This window comes from Molothrus ater, chromosome 32 (assembly GCF_012460135.2).
Source record: "Molothrus ater isolate BHLD 08-10-18 breed brown headed cowbird chromosome 32, BPBGC_Mater_1.1, whole genome shotgun sequence".
NCBI lineage: Eukaryota > Metazoa > Chordata > Aves > Passeriformes > Icteridae > Molothrus > Molothrus ater.
The window spans coordinates 710,765-736,776 of NC_071659.1; the positions used below are offsets into that span (position 1 = coordinate 710,765).

Genomic DNA, 26,012 nt, shown 5'->3' on the forward strand with positions numbered 1-26,012 from the left:
GGACAGTAAGGTGTGAGTGGACACGAGGATGTGAATGGACAGTGGGTGTAAATGGACACAAGGATGTGAGCAGACAGGGCTGTGCACAGACACCCACATGGAGCACAGGTGTGCATGGAGGCACGGACACCTGAATGTGCCCACACGTGGGTGAGCACAGAGTGTTGCCTCTGCACACACACCTGTAAGAACACAGGTGCTCCCAACCCCCGTGCACACCCACAGAAGTGACACACCCCCACGGGTGACACACAAACATGAACAGAGGCAGGGGTCGAACCTGACACCTCCCCACTCCACACAAACACCCCAACTCTGGGACCCACCCGTGGGGTGGCACCAGCAGCTCCTTGGACCCCTTTAAACCACCCCAGCCATGGCACTGCCCCCCGAGGTGGGTGGGATTGGGGGTACAGGGGGGGTCTGGACAGCCCGTCCCCCCCACCACACACAGCCATCTTCAATTAGGAAGAAATATAAAGCATACAGAGCAATTATAAGGAAAAAATAATAAAATAAATCAGTTCATTCATTGGTGGGAAGGGGTGGGAAGGTGAGGGGCTCCAGGTGTCCACCCCTGATCCTGTAAGCAGGCAGAACACAAGGGGATGGGGATCACCCCCTCAGGGACAGCGGGACAGGGAAAGCCAAAGCGGTCACAGGGTGTGGAAAAACCTGGACGTGTGTCTGCCCGGCCCCCAAAAACATAAACCTCCTCAAAAGCCCCGATCTGACCCAAAGTTCCTGCGGGCACTGCCCTCTGCTCCGCGTCCTGCTGCACCCTGGGCAGCCAGAACACGGTGTGACCTGCAGAGAGCAGCTCAGTGCCCAGAAATCATGGCCAGGGCCCAGTTCTTGAGGGCCAGGGTGGCGTTCTGCAGGTACATCCAGGAGGAATAGGTGAAGCTCATCAAGTGGTCCCTCACGCACTCCCACATCACGTCCCCACTGCAAAAACAAGGCCAAGGAATTGGGGGGGGGTCAGAGCCAGCAGGGATGAGGGACACGGGGGGCACAGGAGCCCCCTGGGCAGGGCAGGGCTGGGGACAGGGACAGGCAGAGCTGCAGCAGTAGCAGCAGGGGAGGCCGGGGGAAGGAAGCCCAGGGGCTGCTCACCTGCAGGAGTCGAGGCAGCGCTGCCAGCCCCGCTGCAGCACCGCAGCCAGGCCCTGCAGCAGCGGCAGCAGGCAGCTGTGCAGCAGGAAGTGCAGCAGCTCCCGGGCACACTCAGCCAGGTGCAGCAGCGCCTCGGGCAGCCGGCTCTGCAGCTGAGGAGCAGAGGTGGTGTGGGGTGAGCACAGCCCCTCCTGGGGCCCTGGGCTCACACAGAGCTGCCTGCGACACTCACATCTCAGCCCTCCCTCCCCAGCATCCCAGAGCTCTCCCCTGTCACTGTCCCATTTTCTGGAAAAATCCCTTCGCCAGGATTTCGCTCCTGGGAAGCTGAGAAGCCTCTGAGAAAAAGGAAAACAACATTGTCTCATTTGCTTCTCCTGTGTTTTGCTGCTTTAGAATGTGGTTGGAGATTGTTTATCCAACATGCGAATTGTTCATTAATTTCATGTGAATTGTTTTGACTTAATGACCAATCACAGTCAGGCTGTGTCAGGACTCTGGAGAGAGTCACGAGTTTTTAATTAGCATCTTGTTAAACCTTCTGTATGTATCCTTTCTCTATTCTTTAGTATAGTTTTAGTATAATATTATTTAATATAATACAGATTATAAAAATAATAAATTAGTCTTCTAAAGACATGGAGTCAGATTCATCATTTCCCTCCTGCCACGGGGAACCCTGGAAATTCCACACTCCCCGGGTTCCCTCTCCTGCAGAGCTCAGCAGACAGGGCACCCACGCTCTGTGACACTGGTGCCACCCCAGTGCCACCAGAACGCTGGTTCTGGAGCACCAGGGACCGTCCTGAGCCCTCTCCCTTCCACAGGCACTGCACACAGCTGGAGTGGCTGGTGCCACAGAGGACAGATGGCACCAGAGCCCTGCCCTGGGGCTGTCCCCACACGCCAGCACTGGGGCTCCTGCCAGCAGCAGGGGCACACACATCACCATCCCGCATCAGGCCACCCCCAGCACAGCTCTCCCAGCCCCACCAGCCCCCCGTGGCACTCGCTGTGCCCTCCCCACTCACCCAGTCGCTGAGCCAGGGCAGGCTGCCATGGAGCCAGGCGAGCAGGGAGCAGCCCTGCTGGGACACAGCCCGGGCCACCTCCCCGCTGCTTCTCCAGAGCAGCTCCAGCTGGGGCCACAGCACAGACAGGGCCACGGAACCGTGCTGGGCCAGGCTGTGCTCCAGCCACCTGCAAGGGAGCCCTCAGGTGAGGCCAGGGCTGGACACGGCACCAGGCGCACCCACACAAGGCATGGAGCTGCCACCATGGGGTGAACAGGGTACAGCCCCAGTGTGAGCTGGAATGGCTCCAGTGTGAGCTGGAGCAGCTCCAGGCAGGGCTGGGAACAGCTCCCAGCTCCAGTGTGAGCTGGAATGGCTCCAGGCAGGGCAGGGAACAGCTCCCAGCTCCAGTGTGAGCTGGAATGGCTCCAGTGTGAGCTGGAATGGCTCCAGGCAGGGCTGGGAACAGTCCCAGCTCCAGTGTGAGCTGGAATGGCTCCAGTGTGAGCTGGAATGGCTCCAGTGTGAGCTGGAGCAGCTCCAGGCAGGGCAGGGAACAGCTCCCAGCTCCAGTGTGAGCTGGAATGGCTCCAGGCAGGGCTGGGAACAGTCCCAGCTCCAGTGTGAGCTGGAATGGCTCCAGGCAGGGCAGGGAACAGTTCCCAGCTCCAGTGTGAGCTGGAATGGCTCCAGGCAGGGCAGGGAACAGCTCCCAGCTCCAGTGTGAGCTGGAATGGCTCCAGGCAGGGCAGGGAACAGCTCCCAGCTCCAGTGTGAGCTGGAATGGCTCCAGTGTGAGCTGGAATGGCTCCAGGCAGGGCAGGGAACAGCTCCCAGCTCCAGTGTGAGCTGGAATGGCTCCAGGCAGGGCAGGGAACAGCTCCCAGCTCCAGTGTGAGCTGGAATGGCTCCAGTGTGAGCTGGAATGGCTCCAGGCAGGGCAGGGAACAGTCCCAGCTCCCTGCCCAGCCCTGTGGGCTGCACAAGAGCCCCAGCCCTAGCCCCAGGAGCCACCCACGATGGTGTCACAGACCTGTAGCCCTGCAGGCAGGCACGGGACACCTTCTGCCAGGCCAGCTGGGAGGCGGGCAGGACGCCGGAGGAGCGCAGCAGCCGGGCACAGGAGGAGGCTGCAAGAGACAGGTGAGCTCCTTGAGTGGCCCTTGGCTGTCTGCCTGTCTGTCCCCAAGGGCTCTGGGGACACACAGGTGAGCTCCATGAGTGGCCCTTGGCTGTCTGCCTGTCTGTCCCCAAGGGCTCTGGGGACACACAGGTGAGCTCCATGAGTGGCCCTTGGCTGTCTGCCTGTCTGTCCCCAATGGCTCTGGGGACACACAGGTGAGCTCCTTGAGTGGCCCTTGGCTGTGAGGACATGCGTCTGTCTGTCCCCAAGGGCTCTGGGGACACACAGGTGAGCTCCTTGAGTGGCCCTTGGCTGTCTGCCTGTCTGTCCCCAAGGGCTCTGGGGACACACAGGTGAGCTCCTTGAGTGGCCCTTGGCTGTGAGGACATGTGTCTGTCTGTCCCCAAGGGTTCTGGGGGGACACACAGCTCGAGCTGTGCTGTGGAACCCCTTGGGAGATGCTCCAGGAGGGGACAGACAGACAGAGGCCCCTGAGCAGACCCTCTCAAAGGGGAACAGGGGGTCTCTGCTTGCAGTGCCTGCATCCCCCAGGGCTCCCAGCTGGACAGACGGACAGGCCCCACTGCTCACAGCAGCCACAGGACAAAGGCAGGGACACGGAGGGGAACAGCCACAGGAGGGATCCCAGGGAGCAGGATCACTCTTGAGCGAGGGGGAAAAGCCTCAAGCTTGCGACAGGGAAGGTTTAGGCTGCAAACAAAACCCAGTTCCTTCACAGCAAGGGCTGTGCAGGCAGCCCAGGGCAATGGTGGAGCTCCCATCCCATGGGGGGTTTAAAAGCCACGTGGCACTCGTGGGGACGTGGGACAGTGGTGGCCTTGGCAGTGCTGAGAGATGCCTGGTGCCCCCAGAGGGTTTCTGGACCTGGATTGCTCCCTGAGTGCCCAGCATACCCTGGAAGGAGCCGTGTGTGTGCACGTCGTGCAGGAGGAATCCAGCGGCCAGGAGCAGCAGCACCAGCAGCAGCCGGGACCAGGGGAAGCCCCGGCCCCTCATCTTGCACAGCAGCTCCTGGGGGGGAGGACAAGGCCCTGTCACTGTCACCGCAGGCTCCTGGCACCGGGGAGGCCCCGGCACAGCAGCACCGCCCACCCCGGCTTCCCAGCGGGTACAGAGACATCTGCTGAGCAGCTGGGGCTGGACAGGGACCAGCACACCTGTCCCCAGCGTGTCCTGCGTGCCCTGGCCCTGCCCGTGGCCAGCAGCAGGACAGAGATCCCAGCCCGGGTGCTGCTGAGCAGTGCCTGCCCCTCCTGTCCCCTCCTGTCCCTCACCTTGCAGGCAGTGTCACAGGCAGCCACGGCCGCGTCCCCTCCGGCCCCCCTGGCTGCCAGCTCCTCGTTTGTCACCTTGAAGGAGCGAACCGTTTCCTGCAGGGACTGCTGCACCTTGGGGACAGCAGGAGCTGTGTCAGGACCCCCTGGTCCCCACAGAGCCCCGGGGCTGCCATGGCACCAGGAGGGCAAGGGCAGGTCCCAAGGGGACAGCGCCAGCTCAGGGAGCTCTCCCAGCAGCACAGGGACACTCCCCCAGCCCACAGCTGCCATGGGGACACTCTCCCAGCAGCACAGGGACACTCTCCCAGCCCAGGGACACTCTCCCAGCCCAGGGACACTCTCCCAGCCCAGGGACACTCTCCCAGCAGCACAGGGACACTCTCCCAGCCCATAGCTGCCATGGGGACACTCTCCCAGCAGCACAGGGACACTCTCCCAGCCCATAGCTGCCATGGGGACACTCTCCCAGCCCAGGGACACTCTCCCAGCAGCACAGGGACACTCTCCCAGCAGCACAGGGACACTCTCCCAGTCCAGGGACACTCTCCCAGCAGCACAGGGACACTCTCCCAGCCCAGGGACACTCTCCCAGCCCAGGGACACTCTCCCAGCCCAGGGACACTCTCCCAGCAGCACAGGGACACTCTCCCAGCCCACAGCTGCCATGGGGACACTCTCCCAGCAGCACAGGGACACTCTCCCAGCAGCACAGGGACACTCTCCCAGCAGCACAGGGACACTCTCCCAGCCCACAGCTGCCATGGGGACACTCTCCCAGCAGCTCAGGGAGCTCTCCCAGCCCAGGGACACTCTCCCAGCCCACAGCTGTCCCCATCCCCCTGCCCACCCCTACCTTCTTGCTGCTGCTCTCCCAGGACTGCAGGAGGTGGTTCAGCAGCAAGCTGCGGGGAAGGAGAACACAGGGTTGGGTCAGGAGCTCCCAGGAGGAATTCAGGTGTGCCAAAGGCTCTGCAGGTGAGCACTGGGCCCCCCCAGTGTGGACTGACCTGGACTGGGCGAGGTGTTTGGTGTAGAGCTGCCTCCAGACGCTGAAGCTCAGGGGGTCCAGGCTCAGGCACTGGCTCAGGGAGGTCAGGAGCTGGGGAGGAGGCACAGCAGCTCCTTAGGTGTGGCCTCACCTCACAGGTGCCACAGCCAGGCAGCTCCTGAAGCACCAAACAGAGCTGCAGCACCCCTGCCCACAGAGGGGTGGAACTGGATGGTCTTCAAGGGCTGTCCCACCCAGGCCATTCTGGGGTTTGCTGGCTCCTATCCCCTGGAAGCGGGCAGCGTGACCCCTGCTATAGCAATGTCCCCCTGTTGATGGAGTGACAAAACTGTCCTTTTTCTCCTCAAAAAGGAAACAAGCCCACAAGTTTCTCTCCTCAATTAGGTGAAATGACACCTCATAGGACCTGGGAGACATCACCTCAAACTTAAGGACAGCCAATTAGCCAAGAGCCAAAAAGTCCTGCCTGAGCAATTTACTAGAAAAGTAAGAGAACAAACAAACTAATTGCCTTTGTGAGGTGTTTTACCAAGAGCAAAAACCTCTTACACCTGGCTCACTTTTTCTCTGTAAAGAGTTTTATTATTTTACCTTTTATTAAAATCTTTTTGTTTCCAACATTACCACAGAAGCCATCCTGCTGATTTTACACCATCTAAGGTAGCTGAGTGTGAAAAATGCCTATTTTATGATTGGCTTTTTGCAAATATTCAAATGAATATTGTATGTGTTATGTTAGAAAGTTATGCTGTATTAATTTTCTTAAGTAGTGTGTTAAATATGGTTTTAGGTTATAACATAATGTTAAAATAGAAACTATGCTATGTGAGATAATTTTTTAAGAAAGGAATGAGGCACTCTCACTGGGATAACAGCCACAGGACACCTAAATCTTTCAGAGAAATAGAATTTATTGCTCCCTTATCAGAACAAACGAACTTCTTCCTGCCTTGCTCAGCCCTGGAGATGCAGTCAGGATTCAGAGGAAGAAGCTGACACTGCCCAGACAGAATCCTGTGTTTGAATGGAATTTATTCATCATGTATGAGGTGTATGAATATGCAACAGGCTGTTCTTTTTAAGGGTTAATCCTCTGTTAATGTGGGGCCTTTTTCGGGCTTATTTTGCCCAGAAAAAGGTATCCAGACTGTCCATAACTCTTTGTTTTTATCGTCTCGTATTGTCCTAATACAAATTGTCTAAATTATTTTTACTCTAATTATATTGCTATTTTTATAACCATTTTATTACTATTAAACTTTTAAAATTTTAAAACCAAGTGATTGGCATTTTTCACACTGAGCTATCTTAGCTGTAAAACAGATCTCCAAGAGCTTATGGGACCTGACTCAGACACCCCTCTGCCACCTGCCCTGCCATCCCCATCCTCCTGTCAGCACTGCCACCTCTCCATCCTGACAGCACTGCCACCTCTCCATCCTGACAGCACTGCCACCTCTCCATCCTGACAGCACTGCCACCTCTCCATCCTCCTGACAGCACTGCCAGCTCTCCATCCTGTCTGCACTGCCACCTCTCCATCCTGTCAGCACTGCCACCTCTCCATCCTCCTGACAGCACTGCCACCTCTCCATCCTGTCTGCACTGCCACCTCTCCATCCTGACAGCACTGCCAGCTCTCCATCCTGTCTGCACTGCCACCTCTCCATCCTGTCAGCACTGCCACCTCTCCATCCTCCTGACAGCACTGCCACCTCTCCATCCTGACAGCACTGCCACCTCTCCATCCTCCTGACAGCACTGCCACCTCTCCATCCTGCTGACAGCACTGCCACCTCTCCATCCTGTCAGCACTGCCACCTCTCCATCCTGTCTGCACTGCCACCTCTCCATCCTGACAGCACTGCCACCTCTCCATCCTGTCAGCACTGCCACCTCTCCATCCTGCTGACAGCACTGCCACCTCTCCATCCTGTCAGCACTGCCACCTCTCCATCCTGTCAGCACTGCCACCTCTCCATCCTGCTGACAGCACTGCCACCTCTCCATCCTGTCAGCACTGCCACCTCTCCATCCTCCTGACAGCACTGCCACCTCTCCATCCTGACAGCACTGCCACCTCTCCATCCTGACAGCACTGCCACCTCTCCATCCTGTCTGCACTGCCACCTCTCCATCCTCCTGACAGCACTGCCACCTCTCCATCCTGTCAGCACTGCCACCTCTCCATCCTGACAGCACTGCCACCTCTCCATCCTCCTGACAGCACTGCCACCTCTCCATCCTGCTGACAGCACTGCCACCTCTCCATCCTGTCTGCACTGCCACCTCTCCATCCTGTCTGCACTGCCACCTCTCCATCCTCCTGTCAGCACTGCCACCTCTCCATCCTGTCTGCACTGCCACCTCTCCATCCTGACAGCACTGCCACCTCTCCATCCTGTCTGCACTGCCACCTCTCCATCCAGACAGCACTGCCACCTCTCCATCCTGTCAGCACTGCCACCTCTCCATCCTCCTGACAGCACTGCCACCTCTCCATCCTCCTGACAGCACTGCCACCTCTCCATCCTCCTGTCTGCACTGCCACCTCTCCATCCTGACAGCACTGCCACCTCTCCATCCTGACAGCACTGCCACCTCTCCATCCTGTCTGCACTGCCACCTCTCCATCCAGACAGCACTGCCACCTCTCCATCCTGTCTGCACTGCCACCTCTCCATCCTCCTGTCTGCACTGCCACCTCTCCATCCTGACAGCACTGCCACCTCTCCATCCTGACAGCACTGCCACCTCTCCATCCTCCTGACAGCACTGCCACCTCTCCATCCTCCTGACAGCACTGCCACCTCTCCATCCTGACAGCACTGCCACCTCTCCATCCTCCTGTCTGCACTGCCACCTCTCCATCCTGTCAGCACTGCCACCTCTCCATCCTCCTGACAGCACTGCCACCTCTCCATCCTGTCTGCACTGCCACCTCTCCATCCTGTCAGCACTGCCACCTCTCCATCCTCCTGTCTGCACTGCCACCTCTCCATCCTGTCAGCACTGCCACCTCTCCATCCTCCTGACAGCACTGCCACCTCTCCATCCTGTCTGCACTGCCACCTCTCCATCCTCCTGTCAGCACTGCCACCTCTCCATCCTCCTGACAGCACTGCCACCTCTCCATCCTGTCAGCACTGCCACCTCTCCATCCTGTCTGCACTGCCACCTCTCCATCCTCCTGACAGCACTGCCACCTCTCCATCCTGTCTGCACTGCCACCTCTCCATCCTGTCTGCACTGCCACCTCTCCATCCTGTCTGCACTGCCACCTCTCCATCCTGTCTGCACTGCCACCTCTCCATCCTCCTGACAGCATTGCCACCTCTCCATCCTCCTGACAGCACTGCCACCTCTCCATCCTGACAGCACTGCCACCTCTCCATCCTGACAGCACTGCCACCTCTCCATCCTCCTGTCAGCACTGCCACCTCTCCATCCTGACAGCACTGCCACCTCTCCATCCTGCTGACAGCACTGCCACCTCTCCATCCTCCTGACAGCACTGCCACCTCTCCATCCTCCTGACAGCACTGCCACCTCTCCATCCTCCTGACAGCACTGCCACCTCTCCATCCTCCTGTCTGCACTGCCACCTCCCCGTGGAGCACCAAACCCCTCCCGTGGCCGTTCCAGGCTCACCTCCTCCTTCATGGCGGGCGGGCAGGCGGGCGTGGCTCGGGACAGGAAGGAGGGGAAGTAGGTGTGCAGGGCTGCCTCGGGCCGGGCGCCCAGGGCCAGCACCTTCAGCCGCGGGTACAGGCGCCGCAGCTGCTCCTGCAGGCTGGGGGACAGAGCACAGGGCTGCTCAGGCCCAGCGGGCACCAGGCTGGCACCAGGGTGGCACCAGGGCCCGCCCCGTGCCCGGCTTTACCCAGATGGAGCAGCGTACCTGGGGGACAGTGAATTGTTGGGCATGAAGGCGAAGTCCAGGAGGGGGAAGAAGTCCTTGGGGCCGATCATGCCGAAGCCTTTGGTGAGGTTGGGGTGCATCCTGCAGAAGAGAGGCCTGAGCTGCTGGGGCCTGGCAAGGGCAGTGCTGGTGCAGAGCCCCCAGGACACAGGGGTGGCTCACTCACATCAGGAGCCGGTCCAGGTAGGAGACGGCGTACGGCGACAGGGACTTGATGCCGAGCACCGGGAGCATGACACCGAGCCACACTGCAGGGACAGCAGGGAGGGCTCTGCCCGGGCTGTCCTGCACCCAGAGCACCCAAAGCACCCGGGGACAGGCAGGCAGATCCCTCGGGAAGGCTCCGGGGCAGCTGTGCTGCAGAGCAGAGGAGCAGCGCTGCCTGTCCTTCCAGGCAGGACGGTGCTCCCAGGACCCAGCCCTTTCCTGACCCGGCTGGGGGAAGCTGCACCTCAGACCTCGAGGATTCCTCCCAGCCTTTCCCCACCCCTCAGCAGCAGGAGTGGAGGGGTGCTGGCAGTCCCAGGAGGGGATCCCGCACTGTGGCTCTCACCTTTCAGGCCCTCGTGGAGGTCGGTGAAGCCGGCCTGTCCCAGTGCCCAGAGCACGGTCAGGCACTTGGCCGGCCGGTTCTGCTGGGAGCGCAGCACCTCCAGGTACTGCGGGAGAGAGGGCACCCAGTGGGGACAGTGCCACCCGCAGTGCCACCCATCCAATCCCATCCCAGCACCCTCAGGAACTGTGGGAGAGAGGGCACCCAGTGGGGACAGTGCCACCCGCAGTGCCACCCACAGTGCCACCCATCCCATCCCATGCCAGTACCTCCAGGGACTGTGGGAGAGAGGGCACCCCAGTGGGGACAGTGCCACCCACAGTGCCACCCATCCAATACCATCCCAGCACCCTCAGGAACTGTGGGAGAGAGAGCACCCCAGTGGGGACAGTGCCACCCGCAGTGCCACCCACAGTGCCACCCGTCCAATCCCATCCCAGCACCTCCAGGGACTGGGGAGAGAGGGCTCCTTGGTGGGAACAGTGCCACCCACAGTGCCACCCACAGTGCCACCCACTCATCCCAGCACCTCCAGGTACTGTGGGAGAGAGGGCACCCAGTGGGAACAGTGCCACCCACAGTGCCACCCATCCAATCCCATCCCAGCACCTCCAGGGACTGTGGGAGAGAGGGCACCCAGTGGGGACAGTGCCACACACAGTGCCACCCATCCCATCCCAGCACCTCCAGGAACTGGGGAGAGAGGGCACCTTGGTGGGAACAGTGCCACCCACCCATCCCATCCTATCCCATCCCATCCCATCCCATCCCATCCCATCCCATCCCATCCCCTCCAGGTACTGTGGGAGAGAGGGTACCCCAGTGCCACCCACAGTGCCACCCACAGTGCCACCCAGCCCAGCCATGCCTGCAGCCATGGCACCAGCAGCCCCCAGCCCCTGGAAGGGACCTGCAGCTCCAGGTGAGACCAGGAGCCATTCTGGGGCAACAGAGAAACCCCAAACCCAGCTCTGGGGGTGCAGGGGACAGGGGGAACCCAAACCCAGCTCTGGGGGCGCAGGGGAAGCCCCAAAGCCAGCTCAGGGGGTGCAGGGGACAGGGGAAACCCAAACACAGCTCAGGGGGTGCAGGGGACAGGGGGAACCCAAACACAGCTCAGGGGGTGAGGGGACAGGGGAAACCCAAACACAGCTCAGGGGGTGCAGAGGACAGGGGGAACCCAAACACAGCTCAGGGGGCGCAGGGGAAGCCCCAAAGCCAGCTCAGGGGGTGCAGGGCTGTGGGCAGGGCAGGCAGAGCCCACTGGAGACACCAGTCTCTCCGCAGGGGAGGGCAGAGAGGTCCAAGGGCTTTGTGCAGTGGGATGGAGGAGCAGCCCCCCCAGATTTACAGCCCCCCCAGACAAACGTGGCTCAGGCCAGCTCACCTTGCCCAGGTTGGTGGTGGCAATGCGGGGCCTGTACAGCAGGAGGGCCTGGATGCAGATCCTGTAACCGTGCAGGGACTCCCCTGGAACGGAGATGGGGGAGCTCCTGCTCAGCCACGGCCTCCATGAGGAATTCCTGCAGGAATCCCAAGAGGCAAGGAGGAGCAGACACTGGGGGAGCACGGGGAGCTGACCTTGGGCCTTGTCCAGCTCCTGCAGCATGGTGTAGATGCAGTGGTCAAAGAAGAGCTCCAGGAAGTCGGAGGCCTTGGCCAGCAGGGAGCGGATGATGCCCCTCAGCTCCTTGCTCACCAGGCAGTACGGGTAGTCTGGGGCAGGAGAGAGGGCAGAGCTGAGTGAGACCCTGCTCTGGAGAGTCCATCCCACAGCAGAGCTGAGGAACCAGCCCAGTGTGACGTGAGTGCCTCATCCCCATCCCAGCTGGGCAGCCCTGGCCTCCTCCCCAGGGACCCTGTGCCAGAGCCTGTGGCATTCGCATTCTCTGAAAAACTCCTTTTGCCCAGGATGTTCTCCTGGGAAGCTGAGAAGCCTCAGAGAAAAGGAAAACAATTCTTATCTCATTTGCTTTTCCTGCGTTGTGCTCATGTGTGGAATGTGTTTGGAGATTGTTTAATTGGAGTCTGGGTTTGGGGTTCCCCCTAACCCCTGCAGCCCCAGATTCTGATTCTGAACCACCCCCAGGTGATTCTGGTGTGAGCTGCTTTAACTCTTTGGCCAATCGGGGCCAAGCTGTGTCGGGGCTCTGGAGAGTCACAACTTTTCATTATTATGTTTTTAGCATTTACTAAGTATCCTTTCTGTATTCTTTAGCACAGTTAGTATTCTTTAATATAATACAGTATCATAAAGTGATAAATTAGCCTTCTGAGAACATGGAGTCAGATTCCTCATTCCTGCCTTTGTCTGGATGTTCCCAGCAAATACAATAAGAGGCAGCTAATCCAGCCCTAAGGGATGCTTCCCCTGGATGCTGCTGCTGTGGCATGGACAGGGCTCTGCAGAGGACACTTCGCTCCCCTGCCCCTTGCCACCCAAAATGACATTCTCAGGGTGAGTGGGGCCCAGCTGACCAGGCAGGACAGGGAACTCCTGCCCCAACCTCCCCCCAGCACTGAGGGTGCACAGCTGGGAGGGAGCCCCCAAAGCCCCCAGCAGCAGGCAGAGCTCAGGGACCCCTGGGCAGAAGGGGGTTCTGGGGGTTGTATTGCACTAAGGGGTGAGGAGATTTGCTCTGGCTGTCCCTTCAGATCCCTCCTGAGCACTTCATTCCGAGTCACAGGGAACACAGGGAAAGATTGAGGCAGTGTCCCGTCCCCCTGCTCCACTTTAGCTGTTAACAATGCTCCAGTTTTGTCCCAGGCAGAGACAGAGTTAACATTCTGCTGGATAAAATGAGGGAAATGAAAAGATACCAAGCAAACAAACTGTTTCAAAACTGCTTAGGAAACCCTAACGTTTCCACTACTTAGGTATCTAAAACTAGGATATAAATGCTTCCATTTATATAAAACTTTGCACCCATTCTGATGTTATTTGTTCTCTGCAACACTCAGATCTACCTCCCTTACAGCCAGCACAACCAGAAAACTGAAAGCACTTGTGTCCACAGCCATGGGTCTCACAGCTGGGGAAGGCCCCAGTGTGCAGCTGCATGGGCAGTGTCAGTGTGTCTGTGACAAGGGAAGGCTGTCTGTCCTTGTGGGGACAGCCCAGAGCCACAGATCCCCCCAGTTCAGCTGGGGAGCCCCAGCACCCCCAGGGGCAGCAGCACACGCACCGTGGGGGTGCTGGCTCAGCGCGGGGTCACTCCTGGGTGCTTGCAGCTTGTAGTTGAGGTACCCAGCCAGGTCCTTCACCCACACCGAGGGGTTCTCAGGGAACACACTCCGGCTCTTCTGCAGCTCCTTCTGCAGATCCGCCAGGTCCAGCTGCGAGGGACAGACAGACAGACAGACTCAGCCAGGGTGAACAGGACTGGGCAAAAAGCACAGGGAGGAGAAAGCTCACTCTGACTCCTAAGGGGCATGGAGGGCAGTGCTTCCAGCTCCATCCCAGCCCACATGGAACACCCCTGCTGCCCGAGCTCCAGAGCAGGCCCTGGGGCAGCTGGGGTGACCCAGCCATGGCTGCTCCACGCTGCACACCCAGAGCCCCCCAGGGAGGGAGGACACAGCCCTGAGCAACCAAACCCACCTGATGAACAACCCTCAGCAGCACACCAGGCAGGCAGCAGCAGCTCCCACCCGTCCTGCACTGCTACCCAGATGTGTCCATCCCTGCTCTGACACCTGCATGCTCTGTGGGGCTGCTCCACCAGGGCTGGCTGCAAGGCCCAGACCTGGGAGAGCTCCCTGTGAGTGGATTCCCACTGCCACACTGAGCCAGGTGACCCTGGGCAGCCCCACCTCGTGAGAGGAACTCCACACAAACCAGCTGGTGCCACACAGGGAGTGAAACCTGTCCCCAAACCCCCATCGGTGAGGTGACAGTGGCTGTCCCCTGAGCACAGGGACAGCTCTGGCTGCCCTGCCTCCCCAGGGAGCACAGGAATGCCACACAGTCCTGTCACTGTGGGCAAAAGCTGGATGTGCAGGGATACTGGAACCATGCAGAGAAGCCCACCCAGAGCGGGGGGATGCAGAGGGAACCCCCTCATTTGGGGGGCAGTGGAGGTCCAGGGCATGAGGGGGTTGTGGAGGAGCTGAGCCAGCAATGCCTGCCAGCCCAGGGACACATCACCCCAGCACAGCCTGCCTTGGCCAGTTCAGAACCCTCCGTGCCCAGACACGACCAGGACAGGCAGGACAGACACAGGCAGGCAGACAGACACAGACAAGCAGGACAGACAGACAGGTCCTGCAGAGCCAGCCAGGGCACAGCAACTGCTCCAGTGACTCCCAGGGCCCCACCAGTGCCACAGGGAGGACATTCAGCCAGCAGAGCTTTCCTTGGGGATCCTCCCAGACACGGCAGTGACACGGGGAACCAGAGATCCCCTTCCAGCCACGTCCCACCGCTCAAAGGGAACCAGAGATCCCCTTCAGCCATGTCCCACCACTCAAAGGGAACCAGAGATCCCCTTCCAGCCATGTCCCAGCGCTCAAAGGGAACCAGAGATCCCCTTCCAGCCACGTCCCACCGCTCAAAGGGAACCAGAGATCCCCTTCAGCCACGTCCCACCGCTCAAAGGGAACCAGAGATCCCGTTCAGCCATGTCCCACCACTCAAAGGGAACCAGAGATCCCCTTCCAGCCACGTCCCACCGCTCAAAGGGAACCAGAGATCCCCTTCAGCCACGTCCCACCGCTCAAAGGGAACCAGAGATGCCCTTCAGCCACGTCCCACCGCTCAAAGGGAACCAGAGATCCCCTTCCAGGCACGTCCCGCCGCTCAGGGCAGCTCCTGCCGCGGGGCCCGCGGGGGGATCAGCCCGCAGGCGAGGCTGGAGCTGCTCTGCACGGCTCCGGTCCCGGGAGCAGGGCCCGGTGCCCGGCCCGGGCACACTCACGGCTTTCAGGGCTTCCTCCAGCGAGCGGCTCCGGCCCGGCGCGGCTGCGGCGTGGCTGCCCGGTGCTTTCTTGCCGCTCTTGCCGCTGTGCTGCTTCCGCTGCGGCGGCTCGGGGGCCGCGGCCGGGGGCACCTGCTCCTTGTTCTGCTTGCGCAGCGCCCGCTCGAAGCCCAGCTGGAAGATGGTGCTGGAGGTGGCGATGGGAGCTGGGGACAGGGACACGGTGACAGACACGGTGACCGGGAGCGCCGCGGGCAGCGGCGACACGAGAGCACGGGACGGAGCCGGGACACCGGAGCAAACCGCGGCCGCCGGCCCGTGCAGGGGCCCGGGAATGGTGCACAGCACCCCCACGGCCCCGCACGGACTGCGCTGCGCCCCCGGGGCTCCGCCGCCAGGACCGGGGAGCCCGTCCGGCCTCGGCCGCCGCTCCGGGACCGGCGGGGCCCCCCGGAGAGCCCCACAGCGACACCCGCCTCTCCCGGGGACCCACCGGGGACGCCCGGCCGCCCCACGCGAGGCCCCCGGTGCGGCACACAGCGCCCCCGGACCCACGGGACCCCCGCCCGCCACACCGGGGCCCGCGGGCGCTGACACTCACCGGGCACGGGCAAAGCGCGACCGGCGTTGGCCTCTCCCAGGGCACGGCGGCTGCCGGTGCCGCTCGCGGGCCCCCGCCGGCCCTTGCGCACCACCTCCCAGCGGCCGGGAGCGGCGCCGGCCGTGCCCAGGCCCGGGGCCGCTTTCGCCGCCGCCATCGAGAACCGGAGCGCCACGGGCGGCGCCGGGCCGGGGCCAGGGCGCGTGCGCGCGCGGCTGCCGCCGATTGGCCGCTCCCTGGGATACGCGCCGCTCGTGCCGGCTGCCACGTCCCCGCCCCGCCCCGCCGGGAAACGTGACAGGGCGGGCAGGGCCCCGCCCCCCCGAGGGGCGGGATCAGAAGGCACGGACTCCTCTGAGACCCCGCCCACAGAGCGGCCTCTATGGCGGGAAAGAGGCGGGGCTTGAGGGGTAGAGAAGCAGGTGACGCACGGAAGGGGCGGGGTCAGGGAGGGGGCGTGTCCACGGTCATCGCGCTGCCGCCTGCAGAACCGCCCCGACCTGGAGGGGGCGGAGCCATGCGAGCGGGAAGGGCGTGTCCATGCAGATTTGTCCCCGCCGCGCGGTGCATGCCGGGCCCGAGCCCGCGCCGAGCCCGCGCTGTCCTGGCGCGTCCGCGGGCTGGGCGCGGGCCGGGCCGGGCCGTGCGGGCCGGGGCGCAGCGCGGGGCCGGGCGGTGCCGGGGCCGGGGCGGGTCCGGGCGTGTGTTGGGCGGGCGTGCGGCGGGCGGGGCAGGCGGGCGGTGGGGGAATTCGGGCATACTTACCTGGCAGGGGAGACACCATGATCAGGCAGGTGGTTTTCCCAGGGCGAGGCTCATCCCTTGCACTCCGGGTGTGCTGACCCCTGCGATTTCCCCAAATGCGGGAAACTCGACTGCATAATTTGTGGTAGTGGGGGACTGCGTTCGCGCTCTCCCCTGGTCAAGCTGGTTCAAAGGCAGAGTAAAATAATCGCGCAATAGGCGCATTGTTCTATACCTATACAATTGAGATCAGGATACGGCTTCGTCGTCCGCTGGTGGCCTCGGGCACCGAGCCCTTCCTGGACTGGTACAGCCGTACTCGCTGGTGCCGGAGGTTGGAGCGCCTGGCACCGAAGCGGGATGGAGCAGCTGATGTGGTTGCAACGGCCCTGTTGAATTATGATTTTAGAAATTCAGGATTTTAGCTGAGGTTTAGAACCAATTCATACTGAAGTTAGATACACCAACGACAGGGTAATGATTATTAGATGGTTAAGCTAAAGCTGATTGTTATATTATGAGCTCATTTGTAGAAGAAAGTGGAGCAAGCAAATAGTTATAGGAACATTTTGAAACCAGTAGAGCAACGCCCAGCACCTGGACTGTGTCAATCCATCATGAAGCAGGGGGCCTTGGATCGTGCCAGAGGGGCACGTAGACCTGACAAAGACCTTCCTGACTTCATCCTGGGACCATTGACCCAATTCCAGACCACAGCCCCAATTCAAGAGAAGAATTGTGCACACGTGAAGGACTAAAACCGTCATTTTAATAGAAAGCGGGGTGGGAGGTGCTGGGGTGGTGCATATGTATTTTATTTTGGGAAATAAATAGAAGGCAAAAGTCTTTGTGGGGTGCGGTCACGCATTTTGGGGATGACCCCCGTGCCACCCGCTGTCATAATAAACACACCACTTTCTAACTTTAACTAGTTAGTCTTTCTCCGCGATTTTCGGTTTTAACGATCCGCTGTGGGACCGTGGATGCAGCCGCTGAGTGGCCCGGGACCCTCGGGAAGGGTCGGAGGGCAGAGAGGCTCGGGGATAGCCCGGGAGGGAGGCCGGGGGACACACTGCCCGCAGGAACTGGCCAGCGGATCCCCCAAGGGAGGCTCGGGGCGGCCGCCTCGGAGAGGGGATGGTCCCCGGGCTGTCCCCGCCGTGTCTGCGTGAGCGGGGAAGCACCGCGGGGAAAGGGGCGAGGCGCCGGTCCCGCCCGGTGGGCACTGCCGGGGGACACCCGGCCGAATCCGGGTCTGCTCATGCAGCGACAGAGACGGGGCAGCGACGTGCAGGGGAGGGCCGAGACCGAAGGCGCCGAGGACGGCGCTGATGGCGCTGAACTTGCAGGGATACACGGGAGCCTAAACTCCGGGATAGAGGTGGACAGTGCGCACAGAACGGGGCAAGGAGCAACGGGGCCGATTCAGTTTCAAATCATGCTTGGGGAGTTATAAATCTGTCTTTGAACCAGCTTGACCAGGGGAGAGCGCGAACGCAGTCCCCCACTACCACAAATTATGCAGTCGAGTTTCCCGCATTTGGGGAAATCGCAGGGGTCAGCACACCCGGAGTGCAAGGGATGAGCCTCGCCCTGGGAAAACCACCTGCCTGATCATGGTGTCTCCCCTGCCAGGTAAGTATGCCCGAACTCCCCCACCGCCCGCCTGCCCCGCCCGCCGCACGCCCGCCCAACACACGCCCGGACCCGCCCCGGCCCCGGCACCGCCCGGCCCCGCGCTGCGCCCCGGCCCGCACGGCCCGGCCCGGCCCGGCCCGCGCCCAGCCCGCGGACGCGCCAGGACAGCGCGGGCTCGGCGCGGGCTCGGGCCCGGCATGCACCGCGCGGCGGGGACAAATCTGCATGGACACGCCCCCTCTCCTCCTCTCCCCGCCCCCTCCGGGCCGGCCCCGCCGCTCCCGCCCCGCCCGGGCCCCGCCGGGAGCCCCGAGAGCCGCGGAGCCGCAGCCCCGGGCCGGGCTCGGGCCGGGCTCTGCTCCCGCCGGGGCCCGGGGCTCGGTGCCGCCATCTCCCGCTGCCGGAGCTGCCGCTCCCCGGGCACCGCCCGCTGCTGCCGCGCCCCTCCCGGGGCCTCCGCTCCGCACCGCGGCTCCTCCCGGGGCTCTCTTTGCCCTCGGCCACGCTCGGCCGGGCCTGCGGCGTTCGGGATGCCAAAAATGCCTATTTTATGGTTGGCTTTTCGCAAACATTCAAATGAATATTATATGTGTTATGTTAGAAAGTTATGCTGTATTAATTTTCTTAAGTAGTGTGTTAAATATGGTTTTAGGTTAAAACATAATGTTAAAATAGAAACTATGCTATGTCAGATACTTGTTTTAAAGAAAGGACTCACACCGAGATAGCAGCCACAGGACACGGAAATCTTTCAGGGAAAAAGAATTTTTTGCTCCCTTATCAGAAGAAATGAACTTCTTCCCGCCTCCTCAGCCCTGAAAATGCAGTCAGGATTCAGAGGAAGAAGCTGACAGTGCCCAGCCAGAATCCTGTGTTTGAATGGAATTTATGCATCATGGATGAGCTGTATGAATATGCAACAGGCTGTTGCTTTTAAGGGTTAATCCTCTGTTAATGTGGGGCCTTTTTCGGGCTTATTTTGCCCAGGAAAGGTACCCGGACTGTCCTTAACTCTTTGTTTTTATTGTCTCGTATTGTCCTAATTCAAATTCTCCAAATTATTATTACTCTGATTGTATTGCTATTTTTATAACCATTTTATTGCTATTAAACTTTTAAAATGTTAAAACCAATTGATTAGCGTTTTTCTCATCAGCAAACCCAGGGTTTATTTGTAAAATCAAATCTCTGTTTCCATTCACCAGTCAGTGCAATCCTTGCCAGTGTTTCTTTTATCCCCCAGTGCTGGTTTTAGCTCCCTGCAGACCCAGGGTTTGTTTGTAAAGACAAACCCACCGTTCCTCTCAGGGCCAAGCTGTGACCATCCCGTGCTCTGCCCCGTCCATCCCGACAGCTCAGGCTGCTGCTGGGGGGATTGGAGGGTAAATTGGAGCTGGCAATACCCCAAACTGCACAAAAGAGCCTTTTCACAGTGCCAGGCTGTGGGAGCCCAGGAGATTCCTCTGGCTGCCCTGGAGGGCTCCAGCCCCTGCCCAGGGGGCTCAGGGACCCTGGCACAGAGCCCAAGCCCCCTGGGCCTTTGATTGAGCCCTTGGCAAAAACAATTCCCAACCTTGTATGAAGGATTACAAGCCATGCCAGTTTAAGTAGAATGACAGTGAATTTATCACAGGGTGAAAAATAGATTTTGGGGTTTTAGAATGGGGGTTCAGGGGGCAAGATGGAGGGATCTGGGCGTGTCCAGCCTTTCTGCTTCTTCTTCTTCTTGGCCTCCATCTTCTGCTGTGATGGTGGCACTTTTGGACTGGTTTAGAGTAGAAGCTCACTGTCTAACACAGGTGATGGGTATTGGGAAGTTATTGTAAACATTGTACAGGTAGTTTTTAGTATAAAGACATAACCCTGCCCTGGGGGCAGGCAGAGTGCCTGGACTGTCCTGCTGGACGGACCTCGGCAGGGCAGGAGAAGGAATTTTATAGATAAGGAACAATAAACACCCTTGAGACCGAGAAATGAAGAGCTCTGGCTCCTTCTTCAAGCGCCGGGCTGGGAACAGAGACTTTGAGCACATCTCGGGGGCAGAGTGAGCACAGAGCGCCCGAGACCAGGCCCAGAGCCCCTCGCTGGGGCTCTCATTCCATCGGGGTTGGTCTTTTCTCACCCTTGGACTCCCGGCTTCAGCTCAGCCTTTGGGGTCCCACGTTTCTCTCTTGCCCCAGGGTCCCAAAGCCCAAACCGGAGCTGTGAGGGCACCCAAATGTAGGAACGTGCTCTCTGTTGAGGCAGGGATTAAATTATTCTTTGTCTGTTTAAAAAGGCAAGGAGCCCACGAGTTTCTCTCCCCAGTTTGGTAAACAGGCACCTCAGAGGACCTTTAAGACTTCACCTCAAACCCGAGGTTACCTAATTAGACACAGGCTAAAAAGTCTCACTTAGGTAATTCAGGAGAACAAGAAAAGAACAAAGGAAATAATCATTTTGTGGGGTGTTCTAGTAGGAGTAAGGACATCTTGCCCCTGGCTCGGTTTTTCTCTGTAAGAGCTTTGTTATTTTGCTTTTTATTAAACCTTTTCCCGTTTCCAATGCTACCTCAGAAGCCATCCTGCTGATTTGATGCCATTCGGGGTAGCTGAGCTATCTCAGGTGTAATCAATTCTGAGAGCTCCTAGGACCGCGCTCAAAGACAAACCCTAAAACTTTCCCTGGGTAAACGGGCAGAGCTGCACTTTCTGTGCCTTTTCCAGGGAATATGCAAACTGCCCAGAGTCATTTGGAAAAGTTAATTGTGCATTTACCTTGGAAAAGTTAATTGTGCATTTACCTTGCACAGCAAACCCTGCCCCAGCAGTGGCAAAGGGCACTCGGGCACGTGGAGAAAGCGATGGGCTCATTCTGCGTTCCCAGACCCGAATTCCATGGGATGTCCGAGGGATTTCCTGCCCTGGGGGATTTCCTACTCTGAGGATTTCCTGCCCTGGGGGATTTCCTGCCCTGGGGGATTTCCTGCTGCTGCAGGAACAACACCAACCTTTTACTCCAAGGTCCCTCACAGCCAGTAAGGACAGAACAGGATATTCCAGTTCTGTCCACTGGAAAATCCACGGCTCCATTCCCGGCTCAAGTGGGCCCAAAGGATTCAGGGAGACAGGAGATGCCTGCAGTCCCCTTCAGCCCAGCCCAGCTTCTTCCTCTTGTGCTTTTCCCTCGTGTCTGTGCTCAGCCCGTCCTGCCTGCAGCCCACACCGCGATATTTTGGAGGTGTCAATCCCAGCTCAGGAGCTGCCCCTGCTCAGGCCTCGCCTTCTGCCCCTGCGCTGCCCTGGCACAGATTTGGTCATTTCTGCCCCTGGCACAGATTTGGTCATTTCTGCCCCTGGCACAGATTTGGTCATTTCTGTCCCTGATAGAGATTTGGTCATTTCTGTCCCTGACACAGATTTGGTCATTTCTGCCCCTGGCACAGATTTGGGCATTTCTGTCCCTGACACAGATTTGGGCATTTCTGCCCCTGACACAGATTTGGGCATTTCTGCCCCTGACTCAGAATTTGGTCATTTCTGTCCTTGGCACAGATTTGGTCATTTCTGCCCCTGATAGAGATTTGGTCATTTCTGCCCCTGACTCAGAATTTGGTCATTTCTGTCCTTGGCACAGATTTGGTCATTTCTGCCCCTGGCACAGATTTGGTCATTTCTGCCCTTGGCACAGATTTGGTCATTTCTGCCCTTGGCACAGATTTGGGCATTTCTGCCCCTGGCACAGATTTGGGCATTTCTGCCCCTGACACAGATTTGGTTATTTCTGTCCCTGGCACAGATTTGGGCATTTCTGTCCCTGGCACAGATTTGGGCATTTCTGTCCTTGGCACAGATTTGGGCATTTCTGCCCCTGGCACAGATTTGGGCATTTCTTGTGGCTCTTCTCCTCCCCTTGTGCTCCCTCCCGTGGCTGCGGGCACCCCCTGGGCAATCCCCATCCTCTCTGCCCCGCGTCCTTCCCGGAGTTCCCATCCCAGACCCGGCGCGGAGTGCGAGCAGCACCGTGCGAGACAGCGCCGTGCCTGCTTCCCGTGCCGGGCCTGGGGCCGTTTGGGGACTGGTTCTGTTCTGGATCGGGATATGTTCGGGGCCTGCTTCCGTTTGGGATCTGATCGTGATCTGGTTCTGTTTGGGGTCTGGGTCCGTTCGGGATCCAGTTCTGTTTTGGGTCTGTATCTGTCCGGGTCCTGGATCCTTTTGGAATCTGGTTCTGTTCGGGATCCGGCTCCGTTCGGGATCGGGATCCATTCAGAATCCGGTTCCGATCTGGTTCGGTTCGGGATCCGGTTCGGTTCGGGATTCGGTTTCGATCGGGATCAGGTACCGTTCTGGATCCGTTCGGGCTCTGGATCCGTTCCGGGTCCGGTTCCGTTCGGGACGATCCCGACGCGCCCGGGAAGGGGGGGGCTGGGGGGGGCACTCCGCCGCGCCGCCAGGGAGCGCTGTCCCGACGGCGCACCCGGAGAAGGGGGCGTGGCCATGCAAATGACGGCGGGGCAGGGGAGGGTGCCGTGTTGACTTGTGGGCGTGTCCATGCAGATTTGTCCCCACCGCGCGGTGCATGCCGGGCCCGAGCCCGCGCCGAGCCCGCGCTGTCCTGGCGCGTCCGCGGGCTCGGCGCGGGCCGGGCCGGGCCGGGCCGTGCGGGCCGGGGCGCAGCGCGGGGCCGGGCGGTGGCGGGGCCGGGGCGGGTCCGGGCGTGTGCTGGGCGGGCGTGCGGCGGGCGGGGCAGGCGGGCGGTGGGGGAGTTCGGGCATACTTACCTGGCAGGGGAGACACCATGATCAGGCAGGTGGTTTTCCCAGGGCGAGGCTCATCCCTTGCACTCCGGGTGTGCTGACCCCTGCGATTTCCCCAAATGCGGGAAACTCGACTGCATAATTTGTGGTAGTGGGGGACTGCGTTCGCGCTCTCCCCTGGTCTCGTGGTCAAGGACAGACTCAATGGAACACCTCCTCCCGGCAGGCTACCGTTTCCTTACCTTGTCAAACCGTTCCTCAAGGCGCGGTTAGTTCAGGATTTAGGAGTTGACTCGCAGCCGCCGCTCGGCGCGCTCGCTCTCTGCCTCTCTGCGCCCCTCGCTGTCCCGGCCGTGCGGAGCCGCCACCGACCCGCAGCCCCTCGCCTCCGCTCGCCTTTCGCCTCTTGCGCTCCCCGCTCCCGGCCCAGCAGCGCTCCAAGCGGCCCCGGCCCGCCCGAGCTCGGCTTGCCTTTAGGGCAAACTCCGCGCCCCGCTCCCATCGGCGCCACGGATGGCAGCAGAGATTCCCCCCGCATCGGCGCTGGGCGATGACACCCACCAAGCAAATGGAGCCCCGCAGCACCTTTGGGTGCTCGTCGAGCAGCAATTGATTAGTACGGCACGAGGGATGTGAAAAATGTCTATTTTGTGATTGGCTTTTCGCAAATATTGAAATCAATATTATATGTGTTGTGCTAGAAAGTAATGCTGTATTAATTCTCTTACCTAGCGTGTTCAATCTAGTTTTAGGTTATAACAAAAGGTTAAAATAGAAACTATGCTATGTAGGATGCTTTTTTTAAAGAGGGGAATGAGGTGCTCTCACTGAGATAGCAGCCACAGGACACCTGAATCTTTCAGAGAAAAAGAATGTATTGCTCCATTATCAGGAGAAACGAACTTCTTCCCACCTCGCTTGGGCAGCATGGCACCGTCAGGATTCAGAGGAAGAAGCTGACGATGAGCAGACAGAATCCTGTATTTGAATGGAATTTGTGCATCATGGATGAGGTGTATGAATATGCAACAGGCTATTGCTTTTAAGGGTTAATCCTCTGTAAACTAGTGTCTTTTTTGGACTTGTGCTGCCCAGAAAAAGGTACCTGGACGTCCGTAACTCTTTGTTTGTATTGTCTCATATGTCCTAATTCAAATTGTCCAATTTATTATTACTACTCTACTAGTATTACTATTTTTATAACTATTTTAATTATATTAAATTTCTAAAATGTTAAAAACAGTTGATTGGCATTTTTCACAGGGATAACTCCTGCCCTTCTTGCGGGCCTTGGTTATGAGAGGAAAGCTGTGTGCTAATGTCTTTACAAGTAATTCTGTGGGTGAAGCTATGGGTGTTACCATCCCTGAAATGGCTCCGAATGCCTGGACTGACTTTGGGCAGCAGGTTTGCTGCAGAGCCCAGAGGGTTTGGCCCCTGAAGGAGACAAGGGCCTGCACGAGGCTGAGTTCTGAACTTTGGGGTCAAATAACGGGTTCAAGGGGGGAATACGTGGTAGGTGGGTCGGGGGCGCTGCCCCTTCCTGGTGCCTCTGCCAATGGGGAAAGGAAGAGGGCGACATGCAGCTGGGAGCTGGGATAAAAGGAGGCTGCACCCTCCAAAAACCCGAGAGAGAAAACGCCACGGATGTGTGCTCCAGCAGACTCTCTGCCTTTATTCCAATAGTTGAAGAACTCCTCTACTGGAATATTACCAATATAGCTGGATGGGACGTGCCTTGGCTTGTCAGGCCCTTGGTGCTGAACCAAACCGGGGAACTGTGCTGTTTCCCCCCACAGACACTTTTGGCTGCTGGGTGTGTGCTGTTTCACCCCACAGACACTTTTGGCTGCCTGGGTGTGTGGTGTTTGACCCCACAGACACTTTAGGCTGGCTGGGTGCTGCAGCTGGGCAGGTGGGCACAAGTCCAGGCCTGCAGGAGCTCTGGTGGTGCTGGGATGGAGCTTCCCCCCATAACAGGGGCTGCTCCTCTGGTTTATCTCTGGTGGAGAAGCTTTAAGGGGATGGTGAAGGAAAGGAGTCGGTTCTGATGGAGGCTTTGGATCCAGAGCTTTATTCTGGCCTCTGAATGCAGCACCAGCTCCCACAGAACTCCCTGAGCCCGTGGTTGCTGCTCCTTTAACCCCGGGGAGAGGGGCAGGGAAGGGGCAGGGAGCCACCAAGCAGGGACAGGAGGGAGGGACAAAGGGACAAAGGACACCTGGATGGCCCAATGCCCCCCAGGGGTAGAGGGCATCCTTTGAATCTGCCAAACACTCAATGCCCTTCTGGAATGCCAGGACTGACAGACAGTGCTGGGAGGGAAAAGGAGAGGTGACTGACACACCTGGGAGGGAATGATCAGGGGAGGGACCCGAGGTTCTGGGGTTAACCCTGAAATCACAACGCAAATCACAGACTGTGTAGGTGCCACCCTGTCGGTGTGCTGTCCCGGACTGTGCTGAGCCCAGTACAAACCATTACACCCAGCGAGGTGCCACCGTGTCACCAGTGCTGAGCCCAGTACCAGCCCCTGCCACGCAGCGAGGTCCTGCGCAGCCCCGCCGGTCCCTCGGAGCCCGTGTCCCTTTCCCCGGGCAGGCCCAGCCAGCAGCGGAGCTCTCGGTGTCCCTGACACAGCCCTGGTCAGCCCCGGGCCCTGCGCTGCCCCGCGGCGCCTCTGCCGCTGGCGCTGCCGTGCTCTGACACCGAGTCCCGGGCAGCACCACGGCACCGGCACCGGGACCTGGATCGGGAAAGGGAACGGGAACGGAACCGGCACCGGGACCGGGACCCGGATCGGCACGGGCAGCCGGTTGGGTGGGCGAGGGGGCGGGGCCCGGAGAGGCCGGTGTGGGGCGGGGCAGTGGGAGCGCGCGGCAGGAGCGGCACTAGCGGCGCGGGAGCGGGGAGTGGGCGTGTCCATGCAGATTTGTCCTCGCCGCGCGGTGCATGCCGGGCCCGAGCCCGCGCCGAGCCCGCGCTGTCCTGGCGCGTCCGCGGGCTCGGCGCGGGCCGGGCCGGGCCGGGCCGGGCCGTGCGGGCCGGGGCGCAGCGCGGGGCCGGGCGGTGCCGGGGCCGGGGCGGGTCCGGGCGTGTGCTGGGCGGGCGTGCGGCGGGCGGGGCAGGCGGGCGGTGGGGGAGTTCGGGCATACTTACCTGGCAGGGGAGACACCATGATCAGGCAGGTGGTTTTCCCAGGGCGAGGCTCATCCCTTGCACTCCGGGTGTGCTGACCCCTGCGATTTCCCCAAATGCGGGAAACTCGACTGCATAATTTGTGGTAGTGGGGGACTGCGTTCGCGCTCTCCCCTGGTCTCGTGGTCAAGGACAGACTCAAT

The 26,012-nt window shown here is 59.9% G+C and overlaps 2 protein-coding genes and 4 non-coding genes across 6 annotated transcripts; 3 read left to right on the forward strand and 3 right to left on the reverse strand.

Annotated features, from left to right (window-relative positions):
• Positions 1–494: 494 nt before the first annotated feature.
• On the reverse strand, positions 495–15,725 carry TMEM214 (transmembrane protein 214). Its single transcript, XM_036405173.1, has 17 exons — positions 15,552–15,725; positions 14,951–15,156; positions 13,220–13,370; positions 11,616–11,750; positions 11,422–11,504; positions 10,035–10,140; positions 9,648–9,729; positions 9,461–9,562; positions 9,211–9,352; positions 5,558–5,649; positions 5,404–5,452; positions 4,548–4,661; positions 4,167–4,284; positions 3,163–3,259; positions 2,148–2,316; positions 1,117–1,268; positions 495–948 (listed from the first exon to the last, which is right to left on the reverse strand). Exons 1-17 carry the CDS (start codon positions 15,706–15,708, stop codon positions 822–824), a joined length of 2,082 nt encoding a protein of 693 aa, XP_036261066.1. The 5' UTR covers positions 15,709–15,725; the 3' UTR covers positions 495–821.
• A 270-nt stretch (positions 15,726–15,995) lies between these two features.
• Positions 15,996–25,849, reverse strand: LOC118700600 (basic proline-rich protein-like). The gene is made up of 7 exons (XM_036405152.1): positions 25,448–25,849; positions 22,257–22,695; positions 18,190–18,449; positions 17,369–17,658; positions 16,554–16,639; positions 16,146–16,316; positions 15,996–16,051 (listed from the first exon to the last, which is right to left on the reverse strand). The coding sequence occupies exons 1-7, from the start codon at positions 25,847–25,849 to the stop codon at positions 15,996–15,998; spliced, it is 1,704 nt and encodes a 567-aa protein (XP_036261045.1).
• Positions 16,309–16,472, forward strand: LOC118700672 (U1 spliceosomal RNA). The gene has a single exon (XR_004982327.1). It is a non-coding gene; the product is annotated as a U1 spliceosomal RNA (small nuclear RNA).
• Positions 17,775–17,938, reverse strand: LOC118700673 (U1 spliceosomal RNA). Its single transcript, XR_004982328.1, has one exon. It is a non-coding gene; the product is annotated as a U1 spliceosomal RNA (small nuclear RNA).
• LOC118700674 (U1 spliceosomal RNA) lies at positions 22,688–22,851 on the forward strand. The gene has a single exon (XR_004982329.1). It is a non-coding gene; the product is annotated as a U1 spliceosomal RNA (small nuclear RNA).
• Positions 25,823–25,986, forward strand: LOC118700665 (U1 spliceosomal RNA). The gene has a single exon (XR_004982320.1). It is a non-coding gene; the product is annotated as a U1 spliceosomal RNA (small nuclear RNA).
• Positions 25,987–26,012: the final 26 nt, after the last annotated feature.